The sequence below is a fragment of the Saccostrea echinata genome, unplaced genomic scaffold (genome assembly GCF_033153115.1).
Source record: "Saccostrea echinata isolate AGI-Se365-2 ecotype Australia unplaced genomic scaffold, CSIRO_AGI_Sech_v1 ptg000041l, whole genome shotgun sequence".
Lineage (NCBI taxonomy): Eukaryota > Metazoa > Mollusca > Bivalvia > Ostreida > Ostreidae > Saccostrea > Saccostrea echinata.
In genome coordinates this window covers 2,491,119-2,510,452 of record NW_026889790.1, presented here as the reverse complement: position 1 = coordinate 2,510,452, position 19,334 = coordinate 2,491,119, and the positions used below count along the sequence as shown (strand labels likewise).

The 19,334-nt window shown below is 35.3% G+C and overlaps 2 protein-coding genes across 2 annotated transcripts; one reads left to right on the top strand and one right to left on the bottom strand.

Annotated features, from left to right (window-relative positions):
- Nucleotides 1-1,316: 1,316 nt before the first annotated feature.
- On the top strand, nucleotides 1,317-9,669 carry LOC133200740 (serine/threonine-protein kinase STK11-like). Its single transcript, XM_061336523.1, has 9 exons — nucleotides 1,317-1,774; nucleotides 2,554-2,637; nucleotides 3,208-3,297; nucleotides 3,878-4,010; nucleotides 4,139-4,275; nucleotides 4,358-4,485; nucleotides 6,769-6,826; nucleotides 6,994-7,211; nucleotides 9,292-9,669. The coding sequence occupies exons 1-9, from the start codon at nucleotides 1,440-1,442 to the stop codon at nucleotides 9,378-9,380; spliced, it is 1,272 nt and encodes a 423-aa protein (XP_061192507.1). The 5' UTR covers nucleotides 1,317-1,439; the 3' UTR covers nucleotides 9,381-9,669.
- Nucleotides 9,670-11,667: 1,998 nt separating this feature from the next.
- On the bottom strand, nucleotides 11,668-17,359 carry LOC133200923 (asparagine synthetase domain-containing protein 1-like). Its single transcript, XM_061336737.1, has 13 exons — nucleotides 17,253-17,359; nucleotides 16,913-17,113; nucleotides 16,333-16,455; nucleotides 15,822-15,941; nucleotides 14,686-15,440; nucleotides 14,515-14,586; nucleotides 13,855-13,945; nucleotides 13,688-13,722; nucleotides 13,313-13,457; nucleotides 13,143-13,210; nucleotides 12,843-12,926; nucleotides 12,586-12,676; nucleotides 11,668-12,446 (listed from the first exon to the last, which is right to left on the bottom strand). The coding sequence occupies exons 1-13, from the start codon at nucleotides 17,292-17,294 to the stop codon at nucleotides 12,213-12,215; spliced, it is 2,061 nt and encodes a 686-aa protein (XP_061192721.1). The 5' UTR covers nucleotides 17,295-17,359; the 3' UTR covers nucleotides 11,668-12,212.
- Between the last annotated feature and the right edge of the window lie 1,975 nt (nucleotides 17,360-19,334).

Genomic DNA, 19,334 nt, shown 5'->3' with positions numbered 1-19,334 from the left:
AACGTATTTGCTCTCAATGTAACCACAATTTTGTAAAAAAAAAAATAAAATAAATAAATAAATAAAAATGAAATAAAATAAAATAAAAATAAATAAATAAATTCACATGCCATCAAAGCAATAATTTGCTATTTATATCGCAATGTTCACTGACTAAAACGAGACAGGCTATTGACAAATAAGTTGATGATACAAGGGTATCAACAAAGTTTCGTTAAAATCAACATTTCGCAAATTTTATGGTAAATACACTGACCTTGTTTGCAAATACAGTGTGTCTTTAGGTCAAATGTTGTCTGACGTCTTTCATACAAATTGTTAGGTCATTATTCTCCGCTACGCATTTCTCCGTTTACCCGGTTAGGAAAAACAAGGAAAACACGGCGGATGTTACCGGTCGACAGCTGAGGGTATGCTTATTCCTCCATGGCACTTGATTCCACCTCTGTTATTGTAAGAGGTCATTCTGCTAACAATTTGTATTGTTTTAATTGGAGTTGTATCCTCACATTTCATTGTATAGGGTCGGGCGGCATATTGAAAATTCAAGAAAGTAATTTATAAGAATTTAAAAGAATATCTTGACTTTTAGGCTACTAAGTTGAGAATTAAAGACGCATTAAAATAATCACAGGATACTATCTTGAATATTCATTGTTGTTTGTCGTATACTGCATGACCGTAGGAACCGGGGGGGGGGGGGTGCCCCCTTCAATAATTTTGTCAGTATATAGAATAGTATATGAAACATACCTACTATATGCGTGTGCCCCCTCAATAATAATGTCTGATGACCTTTTTTTTCTTTTTGCATGTCAAGGAATTTTTGGTAGTTGATAGTGCCCCCAACTTAAAAATGTATGGCTGTGCCCCCTCCCCCCCCCCCTCCCTCCAACTCCTGTACTGTCGATCCCGCCACATTCTGCGTGCAGTAAGCCTTCCGAACAACGGTCTTGAAAAAAAAATGAAGATAAAAATCAAAATCGTTGTTATGAAATTCATTTTCCTTACGTTGTAATTGAATGATGTTATTCACAGCAATCTGATTAAAATCATCTGTCTTGATACGCTAATCAGATTTGAAAATCAGAGATTTTCAATGAACAGTTGCATTTTTAGTATTCATTCATGTGTCAAGTCTTGCGATAAGTTTATGACTCATATACTTTTTTTTAAATTTCGGATATAATTTCCTTTTATAGTTCATTTCATACATATACATTATCTATATTTCTATTTTGTTTATTTTCACTGCATTATCTGTAGCGATTGGTGTTTAAGGGGCTTTTAGGGTAATTAGTTAACTGTATGCGGAAGTGAGTCTCGGTTTGAGAATCAATACAGTGTTATGGAGTCGGCGAATGTCTGCTGGAAATAGCAATGCAACTTGTAATGGTTTTCATGGCGCAAAAACACGCTGATTTCTTGATTAAAGAACTATGGCAGAACATGAACTGGTGCAAAATGCCGTCTATACAGCACCGACCGATTATAATGCAGGGATTTCACCTATGTTAGATCAAATCAGTTTTCTAAACGGGGACGATGACATTTTACCACGAATAACTCGAATTGATTCTGCAGAGGTTGTATACCGAGCTCATAGGAGAGCTAAATTAGTGGGCAGATATTTGATGGGAGACATTTTGGGGGAGGGTTCATATGGAAAAGTTAAAGAGGCTTTAGATACAGACACTTTACAAAGGCGTGCAATAAAGATCATAAAAAGGAGGAAATTAAGAAAGATAAACAATGGCGAGCAAAATGTGAAAAGGTAATGTTACATCCTCTGAAAATGACACAAAGCTGCTGTTGCAGAAAAGCATATGAATAAAATATTGAAGATAATGGGTCTCTTGGATGTTGTCCTCAGAGTTAAAAGGACGTGTATCAATTTATTGATGTAGAATTCTGTTCATTATAAATCGGGGACCTATACATTGTGGCAGTCAGACAGGTTTGTTCTCTGGTTGGTCAGATAGCTCCACTGGTAGAGCATCGGATTCAGGGGCCCAGGTTCCAGTCATGGTCTGGTCTGTCAGATTTTCTTCCTGTTACATTAATGTTACAGATAAGATTAGGTCCCCAGTATAAATCAACAATGAAGACATGCTCAATCCGTAGGTATACTTTTGACTGATGGTTGGGGTTTCAGAGTTCTATTTAGGTATTTACATGTACCAATTAATGTATGATTTGTGCCTTGTAAATATGAACAGTTGTTGAGGATGATTTGAAATTTTTCTAAGCACAAGCTTTTCATTACAAAAATTAAAGTGCCAGGGAGGAGATTTTGCCTCATTATAAGCATAATTCGTTATATCCATAAGGTTTACAATATGTTTCAAAGTCACGGGGAATGGAAACTACTTCACTGTAAGCGTCAATTTGTTATAAGTGTGTTCACTATAAGCATGTTTTGCTTTATTATAAAGACATCAACCATAGCTTCAACTTCAACAAGACTGCAAAAGGTTCCCTTAAAGTGCACAGTGTACTGCAAGTATTCATGTTTGTGTGTGAGTAAATAATGTTATTGTTTTCCATTTTCAGGGAAATTCAACTCTTAAAGAGACTAAAACATAGGCACATAATTGATTTATCAGATTTGATCGAAAATGAAGAGAAACAGAAAATGTATCCTTAATTTATTTTTTATGTGACAAGATCGTAATTATCTGTAAATGAAGATAGAAATATAATTTTATGCTATAGATTTCAAAAGAAGACTAGGACAAAACCTTTTGATACTCAATTTACAAACACTGACAAAGATGTATGAATTATGCTAGCTAATATGAAAAGTTAATGGACTTTCTAAATTTGCATCTGCCCAGATATAAGTCTTTAAATGATTGTAATGCTTGGTATGCAAACCAAATCTAATAAGTAGCTATTTATCTGGCTTTACCCAGCTCTTCTATTTGCCAGCTTTATTTGATATGATCAAGTCTTGTAAATGTATATCTTTGATAATGTATTGCAAAAAAAAAAAAAAAAAAAAAAACATGCATGTAATGAATGGATATATAATTCCAAATTTAGAATGATACAAAATTAAGAAATCGATTTGAAAGTTCATTGTATGTGCCCAATGGAAGATATTCACTCTATAGTATAGATCCTGGGACTCTTGTGAATGTCTGCATACACGTATATAATTTTATATATACACATGTAGTCCCTCATCCTTAACAATGGATTCAGGTATATGGTCATGGAGTTCTGTGTAGGAGAACTACAAGAATTGTTAGAAGCCGCACCAGATAAAAAATTCCCTGTCTTTCAGGCACACAGGTAAGCTCAATCTTTAAAATCCCAAACTCCAGTTTCTGATCTTTTAGGAAATGGGGGGAAAAAACACTGATTGTAATATTGATATGTGCAGTAGTTTCATATACATCAGGGTTTAATATCCATTGCATCCAGGTCTGGAAAAAGGACCCTGTTCTAATTGAAAATTAGCTCTTCTTTTCCCCAAAACTTGGGTAAAAATTCCTAAATGACAAGCAGATGGAATTTTTCAGTGCTTATGTTAAGAAAAATTTGAATTTTGGGATTATATTGATTCAAAAAGATGTAAATAGGGACTATGCCTACAATCTTAAATTTTTAATTTACAGTTTAACAAAAAAAATATAACATTATAAGACATCAATTATTGCAAATTTCCCCTTTTCTTAAAATTTCCAATTGAAAGGATACAGGACTCTGTACAAAAAGGGTCAACCTGTACTTGAAGCTTACAGCAATATTTTATGATGTGTCATTAAAGTCATCATATCTTCCACAATATGCCTCGTCAAGTTCTGAGAACTTTAATGTTACCTGCAGGTTATCAGTATCTGCATGTCTGTGTACTTGTCTCCTTTAACAGGTACTTCCGTCAGTTGGTTGAAGGATTGGAATATCTCCATGGACAAGGAATTGTTCATAAAGATATCAAGCCTGGCAACTTACTACTGTCAACAGAGGAAATTCTAAAAATAACTGACCTAGGTGTTGCAGAGGTAAATATTGTTTACAGTACAAATGTGCTTGCAAGATCGCAGAAGTTTTTTTTATCTGAAGAACTCTGTCAGAACTGAACAGATACCAGTCTTATGTGTCTTAACCTCTTGCTGTGTGACATTTTCAGGCCATTGATACTTTTGCTGTAGATGACACTTGTCACACTAGTCAGGGAACCCCAGCATTCCAGCCTCCAGAGATCGCCAATGGCTTGGAATCCTTCTCAGGATTCAAAGTGGACATCTGGTCCAGTGGCGTCACACTGTAAGGAATTCATGTTCACAAAAAGAATTTTTTCAGTAACAAAGTGAACATTCTGATTTGCATTGTTCCATTTTATTGACAGGTACAATATGACTACAGGTGAATACCCATTTGAAGGAGACAATATATTTAAATTATTTGAAAACATTGGCAAGGGTCAGTACAAAATCCCTGAAGGGGTGGAGGACAATCTGAGAGATCTACTCACAGGTCAGTCTAATCACCTCAAAAGTCTCATCACCTCAATTCCACAAACATTAGGTTACCATAACTATGTTGAATTTTCTCATACATGCCAGGGATTACACATTACATGAAGCTTATCTTGGAAATCATATTTGTTTTGTGGTTTTCTGTTGACTGGTTTATCCTGATGATCACCACAGTTATAGCTTATTTGTATAGGTCATCAGATAGGGGTACATTAAGTGCTTACTATCTTGTAGATTATCAATCTTCTTTGTAAATATCTAACACTGGATTTTCAGTGCAATGCATGAAAATGTAAATGAAAGGGAGATTATCTTTCCTAACTAGCCACTTCTGTACTGTTGTAGAAGCCTTTTGTACAAGGTTTTAACTCAGATGCAGCATTGAAGTATGATTTGTCCTCACTTTGATTGTTGTATAACATTGAAGTATGATTTGTCCTCACTTTGATTGTTGTATAACATTGTTATTATACCCCACGCAACAAGTTGCGGGGGGAATAATGTTTTTGACCCGTCCGTCAGTCAGTCAGTCAGTGTGTCAGTCAGTCAGTCAGTCCGTCAGTCCTGTTTTTTTTGTCAGCGCAACTCCTCATAAACCGCTGCACAGAATTTCATCAAACTTTGCAGATATTTAGGACACAATGTGTAGATGTGCATATTACCAGGAAATTCCGATTCCTTTATTTTTTCTGGGAATTTCGGCACTTTTCAACTTAGATTTTTGGCCATATCTTGAATATAGAGATGAACAGTTTGTCAGCGCAACTCCTCAAAAACCATTGCACAGAATTTCATCAAACTTTGCAGATATTTAGGACACAATGTGTAGATGTGCATATTACCAGGAAATTCCGATTCCTTTATTTTTTCTGGGAATTTCGGCACTTTTCATCTTAGATTTTTGGCCATATCTTGAATATAGAGATGAACAGTTTGTCAGCGCAACTCCTCATAAACCGTTGCACAGAATTTAGTCAAACTTTGCAGATATTTAGGACACAATGTGTAGATGTGCCTATTACCAGGAAATTCCAATTCCTTTATTTTTCTCGGAATTTCGGCACTCTTCAACTTAGTTTTTTGGCCATATCTTGAATATAGAGATGAACAGTTTGTCAGCGCAACTCCTCATAAACCGTTGCACAGAATTTAGTCAAACTTTGCAGATATTTAGGACACAATGTGTAGATGTGCATATTACCAGGAAATTCCAATTTCTTTATTTTTTCTGGGAATTTCGGCACTTTTCAACTTAGATTTTTGGCCATATCTTGAATATAGAGATGAACAGTTTGTCATCACAACTCCTCTTAAACCGCTGCACAGAATTTCACCAAACTTTGCAGATATTTAGTACACAGTGTGTAGATGTGCATATTACCAGGGAATTCCGATTCCTTTATTTTTCTGGGAATTTTGGCACTTTTCAACTTAGATTTTTGGCCATATCTTGAATATAGAGATGAACAGTTTGTTATTGCAACTCCTCTTAAACTGCTGTACAGAATTTGGTAAAACTTTGCAGATATTTAGTACGTAGATGTGCAAATTACCAGGAAATTCTGATTCCATTATTTTTGCCTTAAGAGTTTTGCCTGTTATTGAAGAAACTTTCCAGCTAGGTAATAAGGAAATCCACTGGAATCAGCTTTTGTAATGAAATTTTATGTGAAATGTTTTATGACCTTAAAAGAACCCTATTGATTTTGAGATCAAAATGTTAATGATTTAACACACACACAAAATCTTGGATAGTTCTCAACCCCCCCCCCCCCCCCCCCCAAATTGGTGCTTTGGCTTAAATAATTTCTTAAGTACAGTATATAAACAAATTCATATGACTACATCATAATTTTGTTTCCATCAAATATTTAAAATTTGTAAATTATCATGTGTTGGACATGGACTTACACTCATTAACAAATCGAAATCACTGAGGAATTTAAATAACAGTTTGTCAGCATAACTCCTGCACTGAATTTCCTGAAACTTTAGGTATTTCAGACATAATGTATAGATTTGTATATTACCAAGAAATTTTGATTCCATTATTTATCTAGAAACTTCAGCCGAATTAAATTTGTAACATACAAAGATTTGAATGTCCTTATATGCAAGAAGTTTTGATGTGATGATATTTTGCAAGTAATGCCCCTTTTTGAATTATTATACTGTGTATTTAAAATGCACTGTGCCATTCATTACGTGTTGCATTGTTGAGTTTTGGGGGAGCGTGGGGCATGTGAGCTTGCTCACTTTTTCTTTCATTCTTCCTGAACAGGGATGTTACAGTATGAGGCAGCAAACCGAGTAACTTTGCAACAGATTAAGAGACACGAGTAAGTGAATTACAACCTATAAATAGTGCTTTAATACAACTTTCAATTCTGTATTATGCTTATACCCAGTGAGTGAAATTTTGTAAAAAGGTAACCCTTTTTGTATGATTACCCTAAGAGAGGTATGAATTTTTGCCTTTATGATTACCAGGCTAGTTTTTTTTCAGTTGGGTGAGGAGAAAGCACCCAGTGACCCCTGGATTTGTGGCATTTAAGCCTATACAGGGACATGATGACATGCTCCGGGGTTTCACAGTGATACCTTATTTAGAGGACCTCCATTTCCACAACAGTGAGGAGGAGGAGGAGGAACATGAGGACCATTATTACTCAAACACAATTGATTCACATCCTCAAGTGGAGCCCAACTCAGCTGGTGCTCAAAGTGAGTAGCATGACAACACTCACATTTCAGTACATACATGTCTATATAACACACACCTGTCAATCACTTAATCTCCATACATACATGTCTATATGACACCTGTCAATCACTTAATCTCCATACATACATGTCTATATAACACCTGTCAATCACTTAATCTCCATACATACATGTCTATATAACACTGTCAATCACTTAATCTCCATACATACATGTCTATATAACACCTGTCAATCACTTAATCTCCATACGTACATGTTTATATAATACTCGTCTGTCAATCACTCTCCATATAAAACTCACCTGTCAATCAATCTCCTCACACACCTCTATGTAACACTCATCTCTCACTTAATCTCCATACATACCTCTTTATAACACTTGCCTGTCAATCTCCATACATACATTTTTATAACACTCGCCTGTCAATCACTTAATCTCCATACATGCATGTCTATATATGGTAGGGATGGCAATTTATAATCGGTTAACCGGTTACTCTGTCAGAACAATGGTTATCGGTTAGAAAATATGTAATCGATTAGTCGGAAAAAATTAATATATGCATAAATTTGAACATAATTTCCTAAGAATTCAATAAAAAAATATCAAATAAAAATAGAAATGTAAGCACTATCACCTATAATTTTTATCTAATACGGAGATTTAAAGCTCTCAATATTGACATCGTGGGGGTAATTGGTCAGTTTTCTAGATGTTAATTGCTGTTTTAAAACAACATGTCATTACCCAGCAACTCCTGTGTGTCTTTATTTTATGAATTTAATCAAATAATCGTTGAATACTGATAATAATGAGAGCCTTACCTCTTCTATCCTTTGCAGTTACATCAAATTATATTATTAAACAAATGTTGTGAATTAAGTTTAGACTTAGTTTTGATTATGGTTTACCATGAAGAAAGAACTTGTGTGATATCTCCTGATTTTTTAAAATGTATCATTCTGATTCTTCAGGTATATGTTTCTTAATCATATTTTTTCCTATTAAAATTGAAATAAAATATATATAGTTCAGGGTTCAAAATTCACTATATACAACTCGCAAAACGCGAGTTAGAATTCCCAAATTGTGAGTTAAAAATTAGGTAACTCTCAAAAACTTGCGAGTTGATTTTTTTTTGCATTGAAACTGTAGCAAAATTATACAATATGACAGAACACAATGCTTTTGATTTAAATCAGTAATTTAAATAAAAGTCACACTGTGGTTGTATTTTGTGTATTGTTCAGTAGTTACTTTTTCCTAAGTTACATGTATTTAATTTATATAAATTTAACTTTATATGAAAATTGCGAGTAGTCTTATAAATTTGCGAGTTCACTTTCTTGGTACTCGCAATTATTTGCGAGTTGTAATTTTAGGGAGTTTCTAACCCTGTAGTTTTCTGATAAATAAAAACATAATATTACTATATGTAACTTCTTTATATTGTCTTGTTTATTTTAGTAGAGCTAATAATTAATTACAATGACGAAATATGTCGAGAATTTTTTATACGATTAACGGATTAATAGGTGGGAACGTCTTGCAGTTAACCGATTGGCAATGTTGTAATCGATTGCCATCCCTAATATAAGTTGATGTTTAATTTTTCCATTGATACATGTAATACTATACTGTACTATAAGTAGGTCTGGCAGTTGATTCACTTGAGGTACCGTATATACTGGCCTATAAGTCGGTTTTTGGGGAGTTAAACTTTGGTCCAAAACTCTTTATCCGACTTATACGCGAGTTATAAAAAGACTGGTATTTTAGCGGTTCGGTTTCTCTAAGTTAAGCTTAAAAAATACAACCGACTTATAGGCGGACCGACTTATAGGCGAGTATATACGGTATGTTGTTATACTGATATTACAGACAAATATAAATAAAGACACTTGTACAAATGTGTAATCTCATATTAATGGCAGGTTTTTATTGAGAGATAATAAAATTTCCTTTATTATTTCTATTTACCCATGACTCTTACTTGTGCATTAACCACTGTATTTGAATAAATAGAAAGTTGTTTCTTTGACCTAAATTGAAACCATCCGTGTCTCTCTCTTTATAGACTCTAACAATTGTGAACCAAACAATACAGAGAAGAAAAAGAAGAGGAAGTCAAAGGGTGGACTGCTCAGTTCCTGTCGTCCATCGTAACAATTATCAAGTTATAATGTACACAACTATAATGCGAGGGGTACCTGTAATCAGGGGATGGGGCACTTAGGGGTAGGGGGATATTTTGTGTGGGCGGGGATCAGCTTTAACATTAGTCTCAATATAACCTCCACAGGCCGAGGACCAGTGTATTCTGTTTGGTGCAGACTAGATTGTACATAACAGAGCTAACTGTGATTTGTTTTTATTATGGTAGTTAAGTTTGTATATCCATTCCATTGATGTCATGTCAAAAAGCCTCAATGAAATCACTTGTATATAAAAAAGATATTAGTGTTTGTTATTTTTCCAGGATTTGTATACACCTGTATAAGATAGGACTATTGTGGTATGTGGTCCTTCTGTCTGCCTGTCCATCTGTCTGCCAGTTAGCTTTATTGTGTTCAGCTCATAACTTAACAAGAGACCCATAGGCCACAACATTCAACTGAGTCACTTTGGCTCTGTTATTCTGCATCAGATTTCATTCCTATAAACATATTCATAAAAGCTTGATTGCCTTTTGTGGCCCCACCCTAAACACAGCCATGATGAATCTACACTACCAGAGGGTGCTTCCAAATAAATATGAATAAATTATATGATTCATCATGGCTTTGCTGTTTTTGAGTTTTTAATTAAGATATTTCCATATAATCCCTATTGTGGCCCCACCCTATCCCCAGGGACCATGATCTGAACAATTTACAATCTACATTACCTCAGGAAGCTTTTACATCAGTTTTTTGGTATAGTGGTTCTTGGAAGATTTTTCCTGTATAATTCAATGTAAAACTTTGAATCCCTATTATGGCCCTACCCTTCCCCTGGGGGCCATGACTTGAACAATTTAGAATCTACACTACCTTGGAAAGCTTCCACATAAGTTTCAACTTTGCTGGCCCAGTGGTTCCTGAGATTTTTCATCTATATTTCAATGTAAAACTGAGAATCTCTATTGTGGTCCCACCCTACCCCAGGGATCCATGGTTTGAACAATTTAAAATCGATACTACCTCGGGAAGCTTTCATATCAGTTTCAGCTTTTCTGCTATAGTGGTTCTTGAGATTTTTTTTAATGACCCCACCCAATATTTGCCTTTTCTAGATTATCTCCCCATGCAGAGAAGATTTTCAAAGAAATAATGCACTTTCACTACAGATTCAACGAAGCCCTAGCCTAACACAAGAACCCATGACCCAGGGTCATGAAATTCACAAATCTGAAAGAGGTACCCTCATCATCATAACTATGCACTTAGCTGAAGATTTTCAAAGAATTAACACATTTTCAATAGACACCCCTTTCCCCAAGAAACACTAGATCCCCTGACCCTGGGACCGGGGCTTGTCCTTTCATTTCACAATTAAGAATCCCCTTTACCCAGGGATGCTTTTTACCAACTTTGATTAAAATTGACCCAGTGTTCTTGAGAAGAAGTTGAAAATGTGAAAAGTTTACAGACTGATGCTGGTCAATGGGTGATCGGAAAAGTTCACTTTAGCTTTCAGCTTAGATAAACGAAAACTATGAGGCCTTGAAACATCAAACAATCAGCTTAGAAGGTGTGTTGCATGTTAAAAGTAGGTCATTGTGACCTTTAATTAAGATTGAATGGCAAAACACCATCTGGCCTAGAGTCACCCTACATTAGGTCACTGTGACCTATAATTAAGGTGATATTTAGAAAATAATTACATTGCATATATTTAAGGGAGATAATCCCTGCAAATGCAAGCGTATTGCAGTAACTTTATTCCAAAAATGTTTTCTCAATAAATATACAATTTTTCATGATATGCTATATAACAAATTAAATGTTTTTTTTTTGTTTCAAAGAATTATGATATAAATACGCAATAATAATGTACTACAAAAATGCAAGGACTTAAGAGTACATCACACAACAGAGTGTATGTAATTCGTTTGTCCAGTGGGAATAATGATATAAGCTGTTAAGTTACAAGGTCTGAGTTTGGTTGGATAAAAAGGGCATTTTGATAAGAGCCGATCCATCAAATTAAAAACGTTCTTGATGGTTAGTTAATTTGGTGGAAAGTTATCAAAATTAAATTAATATTGTATAATAATATTTTTATATCCCAACAAAAAAATTGCTACAGCCGAGATGCACATCAAACATTAAGAGTAGAGAAATCATTGAAATCTTTGTACTAAAGTTGACATGATTTGTCCTGTTTATGTTGAATAAACAATATTTGAAAAATGATCTTGCGCCATGGCAGTGCACTTTATTATCGGGTGAAGAACAAAGTGAAACATCTCTTGGACTCCGAATTTCATTAGAAAAGAAACCTGTGTAAATACTAGATTAAGCTAGAGGACACAACGCAATATTCACAGTATACCCTGGTAACTCTTTGTAAACTTTGATGTCAAGTAGATAGGCAGACATTGTAGCACATGTATAATGATGTATAAACTATGATGTCAAGAAGTGGGAGAATAAAATGTAACTGGAGAATCACAGCAAATGACAAGGTCTGTACTACCACAGATATTTTCAGTTTTTGGAATTGAACCTTGTCCCATCCTGGACCACTTTTGGGATTATACTTTTGACCATGTTGGGTTTCCTCTGTTGACTTCTCCCATCCTGGACCACTTCTGGGATTATACTGTTAACAATGCTGGGTTTCCTATATTGACTTCTCCCATCCTGGACCACTTTTGGGATTCTACTGTTAACCATGCTGGGTTTCCTCTGTTGACTTCTCCCATCCTGGACCACTATTGGGATTCTACTGTTAACCATGCTGGGTTTTCTCTGTTGACTTCTCCCATCCTGGACCACTTTTGGGATTATACTGTTAACCATGTTGGGTTTCCTCTGTTGACTTCTCAGTTGTTGACTTACATGTGGGATCAGCCAGTCGTGGACATTTCTGTGAAGCTTTCTCTTTATTGTTCTCAGTTTTAGCTATGCGTGAGCCGAACTGGATAGCTCTCTTAGGAAACAGAGCTGACTTGATCAGTCCAAGCTTCCCTGCACAGGCCCTGAGGAGGATCTTCTCCCCAAGACCCCGGGGGTAACGTAGATCAGCCTGTCATAGAATTTGGAAATATAATTTAGTGATATGTTACTATGAAAATGGTTAAGGTTTTATAATTTTACACAAAGGAGGAGGTGACAGCAAACAAAATATAATGTTTTGAATGGATAAATCATTTTTTCAAACAGACCTTGGTTTGTATAGGAATAGACTGAAGGTAGGACACAACATTCTCATCTAGAAATGGAAATCTGGCTTCCTTTCCATGATCTGTCACAACTCTGAAAATATATTACTTATCCAAATCTTGTTCAAGATTACAAAATATATTTTGTTCTTTACTCATGGATGTTTGTCTATTTACTTTATGGAATCAGGATATTTATGGGACATCCTAGAAATGTCCAAATAATGATCATTTTCCTGTTTACTTGTTAAATGGATCACCTGTCATCCCTTCCTAGATTTCTGGCAGAAATTCTCTGAACTTCCATCTCTACCTCCTCAGTAAGGCCCTGCCATCCCAACTCTCTACAAAACAATACAGTTCTATAGGATTGACCATTTTAAAGGTTAACTTACATAACATTGACAAAACACTCCAGTGTCTTTGATGGTATTAAAGTTAACAAAAAAAAAGAGAATATTTTCAGCCCAAAATACTCTAAATATGGCTCAAATTTCAAGAAATCTGAGCAAGTATTCTATGCCTCAACATTTACTGTTTTCTTTCTTACAATGACTCACTCAAATTTTCCTCTGTGTCTGGAATATCCAGCAAACTGCTCATCAGCTCCCATACCACACAATATTACCTACAAAAACAGGTATATGTATTGACAATCAACTTGTATACTACACAATATTACCTACAGAGATAGATAATTAATGTCTTTGTGGATAGAAACTGCACTAACCTTGGCACTACTTTTGTATGGCATCCCAGCATGCTCTCCATTTCCCAGAATTCCCTCTCCTCTAGCAGCAAACCACACAGCACATCCAATGCTATCATCAAGTACAGTCTCTAATGGATACACAAGATGGCGTATGTGTTCTGATCTGTAATGATGTACAGAAGTTTATCAAGCACATTGTAGATGAAATCTGATTTAACGCTATTGTATAAATTGCAGCAAGTATTCAGAGTTTCTGTAAATCTGGTCATTAGGGTTTTTTTGTGTTTTCAGAGACACAGAGCATTTAGTATGAGGTAGATATGCATGTAAACTCTTTGAGGATTATTAAACACTGATCATTTCAAATAATGAATTAAGTTTGGAAAACCTTACCTCTTTTTTTGTAATTCCGCAATGCTTACATTCACCTGGCAACATGAAAAAAAAAGACCCAATGTATAGAAGAGTTATCACTTTCCCTGAACAACAACAAGTGGACGCATTGATAAGTAACAATGATACTCATATATCAGTTATTATCAGTTATTCTGCCATAATACCATAATAAAGTTCCATTTTCTGTGCGGGTTAAGTTCCTGTAGAGCCATCATCCCAGTCTGTCGATCTGGAACATTCCAAGTCTCGTCCTCACTGGAATTTCAATAAGAAATTGAAAAGCTTACAAAGAATTTGAAATTTTATTTTCTTTATGTTAAAAAATTTAAATCCAGCATGATTTGACCAAAAAAAAAGGAATATACCTTTTCTACAATAATACCAAAGCCCATTACTAAGACAGAGCCTTGAAGCAAAGTAAAAAACACATCCAATGTAAAGTTGCAGATCTTACAAGTTTATTATGACAAGGATGACATAGAAGCCCTTTAGACTCAAACAACACATCCCTTAATAGTACACAAATGTTCCTCTTCAAAATAAACCCTTTTCAGCTACCTTACATTTTCAAGTTCGTTGCTGAAAGTGGGGCCCTTTGAGATGGCCACCATCTCAATGATATCTAGTTAAGCTTATTATGGGAAATAACAAACCGAGGACAAGTTTGAATCCATTTCAATCAAGGGTTCCAAATTATATAATCCAGACAATATTTTGTAACAGATGGACAAACTGACAGCCAACCCTGGCAACAACAATATGTCTACTCATCACTGAAGGAGGGGGATTAATACAAGTATAAGCATACAAAGAATAAATCATACCTTTGCTTCTGTGGAATGATTCTTTCAAATGCGACATTGATAAGGTCCACAGGCTCATGTGCTGGCAGACACCTAAAGAATTGAAAAAGAAAATTCCATAGATAAATGGAACAAAATATATTCAAGATTACATTGTTATATAATGTACTTAATTATCCAATTGCTTCATACTTGTCAACCAAAGCTGCTATCACTGCTGAGTCCACTCCTCCAGAAAACAGTACTGCAACCTTGGCAGGACCTCTCACGACTCCCCCTTCGTGATGCAGACCCTCTGCAGGACCTCTCACGATTCCCCCTTCTTGATGCAGACCCTCGGTAGGACCTCTCACGACTCCCCCTTCTTGATGCAGACCCTCAGCAGGAATTCTCATCCTTCCCTCTACTTGATGCAGCCTTACATTACTCAATTCATTGGACACAAAACACTCTAATGAATCAGATTTTAACTTATGACTTGAACTTTCATCAACATTCTGTAAATCTGAGGAGTTGTTAGAAGCTGTTGCATGAACACAATGTTTATTTTCTCTATGAGACAACATGACCTGGTTAAATACACGCACTGTTACACTGTGTAAAAGCAGGTGAATGAGGTTATCCACACAGGCCTGAAACTGAGTCTCTCCTAATAAGGTTTGTATCACTGATTCCTGATCCTTAATTATAACCTTGGAGGGGTCAAGGTCTGGTAGAGTTTTGTTTAACGGGGGAATATTTTTGGTGAGGTGGCAGTCAGGGTGTAGGTCAATCTTTAAATCACAGTCAGAGTCACCTACTAATCCTGACAGTAGGTTGTCACTCGTTACAGGATCCATGGTCCCTGGCCACACAGCACTTGCCCAGCTGTACAGTGTCATGTTTAACCATTCTGTGTGCATGAGGTCCACTGAATAAATCCCAACAGAAGGAACCTCCTGTAAATCCTGAAATATAAAAGGGAAATGGAAAATATGAACAGTCTAGTTCATAGCAAATTTACACAAATCTGAATCTACACTACATGAGGATGTCTGGATATTAATATGACTCACTGGGCCCTCATTGTTTTTGAGAAAAATGTTAGATAAAACTGCTGTGAAAGCTTCACAAGGAAGTGATGGATAAATTTTGTTGAAATCATGGGCCCTAAGTTAGGCTGAGGCTGCAATAGGGGCTAAAAGTTTTAGATAGAAATTTACACTGTATAAGATTTTTTTTAAATTCTTCTTAAGAACAGCAATGCCAAAATTAGTAATAAATATGAGAGCATCCTCTAATGATTATTCAAGTGTTTGTTGATTTACGACAAAGAGAGAGAGGGATACCTCAGTATTTTGTCGCACGGATGATAGAATGAAGGCGTCGTTCTTTCTTCTGGGTAAGTGCCAACACAAGCTTCGTCTTCCAAAGAAGTCCCTTCCAAACCACAATCTTTTCTTTTCTTCCTGGAGGTAAATTGTTCAAAATTCAAAAAATATTTTCTTGCTTTTATTTACCAAAGGAGGTTGTCTTATTTCAATTTTTTTTCAAAATAAAAGCAGTGGATTTATTTGAGAGACGTATATATAGACATACATTGGGGTACTACCAATGTCCTGTAGTTATTAATTAAAACTTTTCTCAAATATGAATGTACAATCTTAAATAAAGTGCATAGAGTTCTCAAAATATCATGTGAATAACAGACTAGATCATAGAATAACATAAATCTGACATTGTTAAGGTTGATGTAAGCAGTGAATGCAATCATAATCAATTCTAGATGTCTATTGCAAAAAATATATCTTTCACAAATAAAATATATATATATATAATTTATCTGTAAATTAAGCTTACCTGCCAATAAACAAATGCCCATGGCCCATGTATTTTTGACAATGTACCAAGGATGTGCTGAACATCTGTTTTTTCGGACAATATTTCCAACAGCACAGCTGTGTCATTTTTTTCCTCAGTGATCTTTTAAGAAAAAAATATTGGCCAATCAGAGAGACTTATTATATGTTCTTATGCAATGTCAAATAAATGCTTAGGCCAAACAAAAAAATATGTTTGTTTACTGTTACATGCTGAAATAAAATAGGGTCTGTAGGTAGGAATTTTTATTTATTTTATTAATTTTTTTATAAACAAATTCACATGAATTGGTTGAAATACAAAACAGTTTTACCATTGTGTGGTGCTTTTTGTTTCTAGTACTTTCAATTTCGATTTCAAACTCTTGACCGATTAAGATACATGTAAAAGTTAAAATGAATGGCGAGTGACTTCTGGGTTTTTTATGATGAAAAAAAGTCTGGGTCGGCGATTAAATATAGGGTCGGTAGGGTAACCGTAAACAGACATATTTTTTTATTACGCCATATACCAAGAAAAATTTTCTACATGCTTTACACTGAAGAGAGTAGATACTGACTTGTAATCCCCCAAATATCTCTCCATTCCACAGTAGGCAATTTCCTCGTTTATCTGTTGTTGGCTGTGGAGTAAGTGGCCCTCTCATGTGCAGAACGTGTCCAGTAAAGACTAGTCGTGTCTGCGAATCGATGGTAGCCACAGTTTGCGAACTTGCATCTGGACCTCTGTTCTTAAGTCTCAAGCAACTACTTGTACAATCCTATGAATCAATACAGAGAAATGATTGCTAAACATGCTAAAAACTTTTAACCAGAAAATCAGTAGCGATCAGGCGATTGCTGCGACATCAAATGTCGTTCTCTGCTCAATTTATAAACCTTACGTATGGAAATCCTTACATGATTTTCTCCCCGCAGTAAAACACAACAAATTCCACACATGATATTTAAAAAAGTCACTCTAGTGTAATATCCATGTGTTTGGTTCCACGTGTTACTCAACTTACTGTCAACTTTGTTGTCTCTACCGAAACTACCGAAACACAAAACAAGAAGACCTGAAAGTCAACTAATTTTTAAACCTATATAAATTTATGAGCGGAATAACAGATTCCGTATTGTTTAACTTCCCCAAAAATTCAAGAAAAAACCCCTCCCCAAATAAACCTAACCTGCCCAAAAAGGGGGAAGACAACTTCCCTTAAATAATCTGAAGAAAAAAATATAATAATAAAAATAAAATAATAATAATAAAAAAACAACAACAAACTATATAAATATGATATCCAAGTCCTGGACCTTATATTACAGCAACAAAAAGTTGGGGTGGGGGGGGGGGGGGACCAGCATCTAAAGAAAAATTTACTATAGCAAAATACTATACTCAGAAAAAAGGGGGGCGCCCCTGCCAAGGGTAAACAAGAGGCCCAGGAGCCACATCCCTCACGTGAACGCTTTGTCTAGGAAAAAAGCAGAAATCAGTTTAGCATTGAAAAGTTTAAAAATAAAAGAGGGGGGTGGGGTTATGATTTAAACACTTGGATCTAAACTTCCTAAGGATGCTTTTTGAATTAATATGACACATAATGGCTTTGCTGTTCTTAAGATGAAAATTTTATCGATATATCTTTTATATTCCTTTGTATAACTTTGATCCCCCTGTTATGGCCCCTCTATTCTCGGGGGGGGGGGGGGGGGATATCATGATTTGAACAAATTTAAATCTACATAACCTGAGGATGATTTATATTATTATGACCAATTATGGCTTTGTTGTTCTTGTGAAGAATTTTAAAGATTTTTCTTCTGTATTCCTATGTAAAACTTTGATCACCCATTGTGGCCCCACCCTAGCCCCGGGGGTAATGATTTGAATCTACACTACTTGAGGATGCTTTCATATAAATATAACCAATCATTCTCTGCTTTTCTTGAGTAGAAGATTATTAAAGATTTTTCTTATGTATTCCTATGTAAAACTTTGATCCCCCCTTGTGGCCCCACCCTACCCATGATTTGAACAAATTTGAATTTACACTACCTCACAATGATTCCACATAAGTTTCATGTTTTCAAGCACAGTGGTTCTTGAGAAGATTTTCAAATGATGCTATTAATTTTTTACAAAATCATAATTATCTCCCCTTGGAAGAAGGCGTGGCCCTTCATTTGAACAAACCTGAATCCCTTTTACCCAAGGATACTTTGTGGCAAGTTTGGTTGAAATTGGCCAAGTGGTTTTTGAGAAGAAGATGAAAATGTGAAAAGTTTACGACAACGACGACAACAAGGACGACGACAGACAACGGACAAGTTATAAAGACTAGTATAAATTATAAAGACTAGTATAAATTATAAAGACTAGTATAAATTATAAAGACTAGTATAAATTTCAATTTTGGCCCAGCCCTCATTTCCCAGGAGTGTGGGAACCTTGAAATTCAGAATTTCGTTTCATTTTCCCAAAGATGATACTCGCAAATATTGATTAGAAATGGTCAAGGTTCCAGCGCATCTCTCATCTCTATTGATTCCCAAATATTAAAAATTATGAATTATTGCATAATGTTACACTGAATTAAATAAAAATGTATTAGCAATTTTAACCTATAATAAAATTCGAAATTTGAACTTATATTCAGCCCTCTTCCAAAGTACCAATGCATGAAAAGAGTCTTTCCTGGAATCTATAGAAAGTTCATATTTTTTTTATAATGATGTAGAGTATTTAAACCTGTAAAATTTAGGACCCACCCATTAAAGCTATTAATATTGATTGTCTTGCACAACTCTTAAGGGATTATTCATCAGTAATTATCTTATATTGCACTTTTATTAATTTCATCCCCAATCTCATCCACAGAGATCTCCCCATAGGTTCAAATCCTCTGTCTATGGATAGATTCGAACCAGGTCAATCCTGTGAGGAGACGGATTAACACAGGTTTTCAAGCTTGTTTCTCAATCCCGTTTGATCTTCAC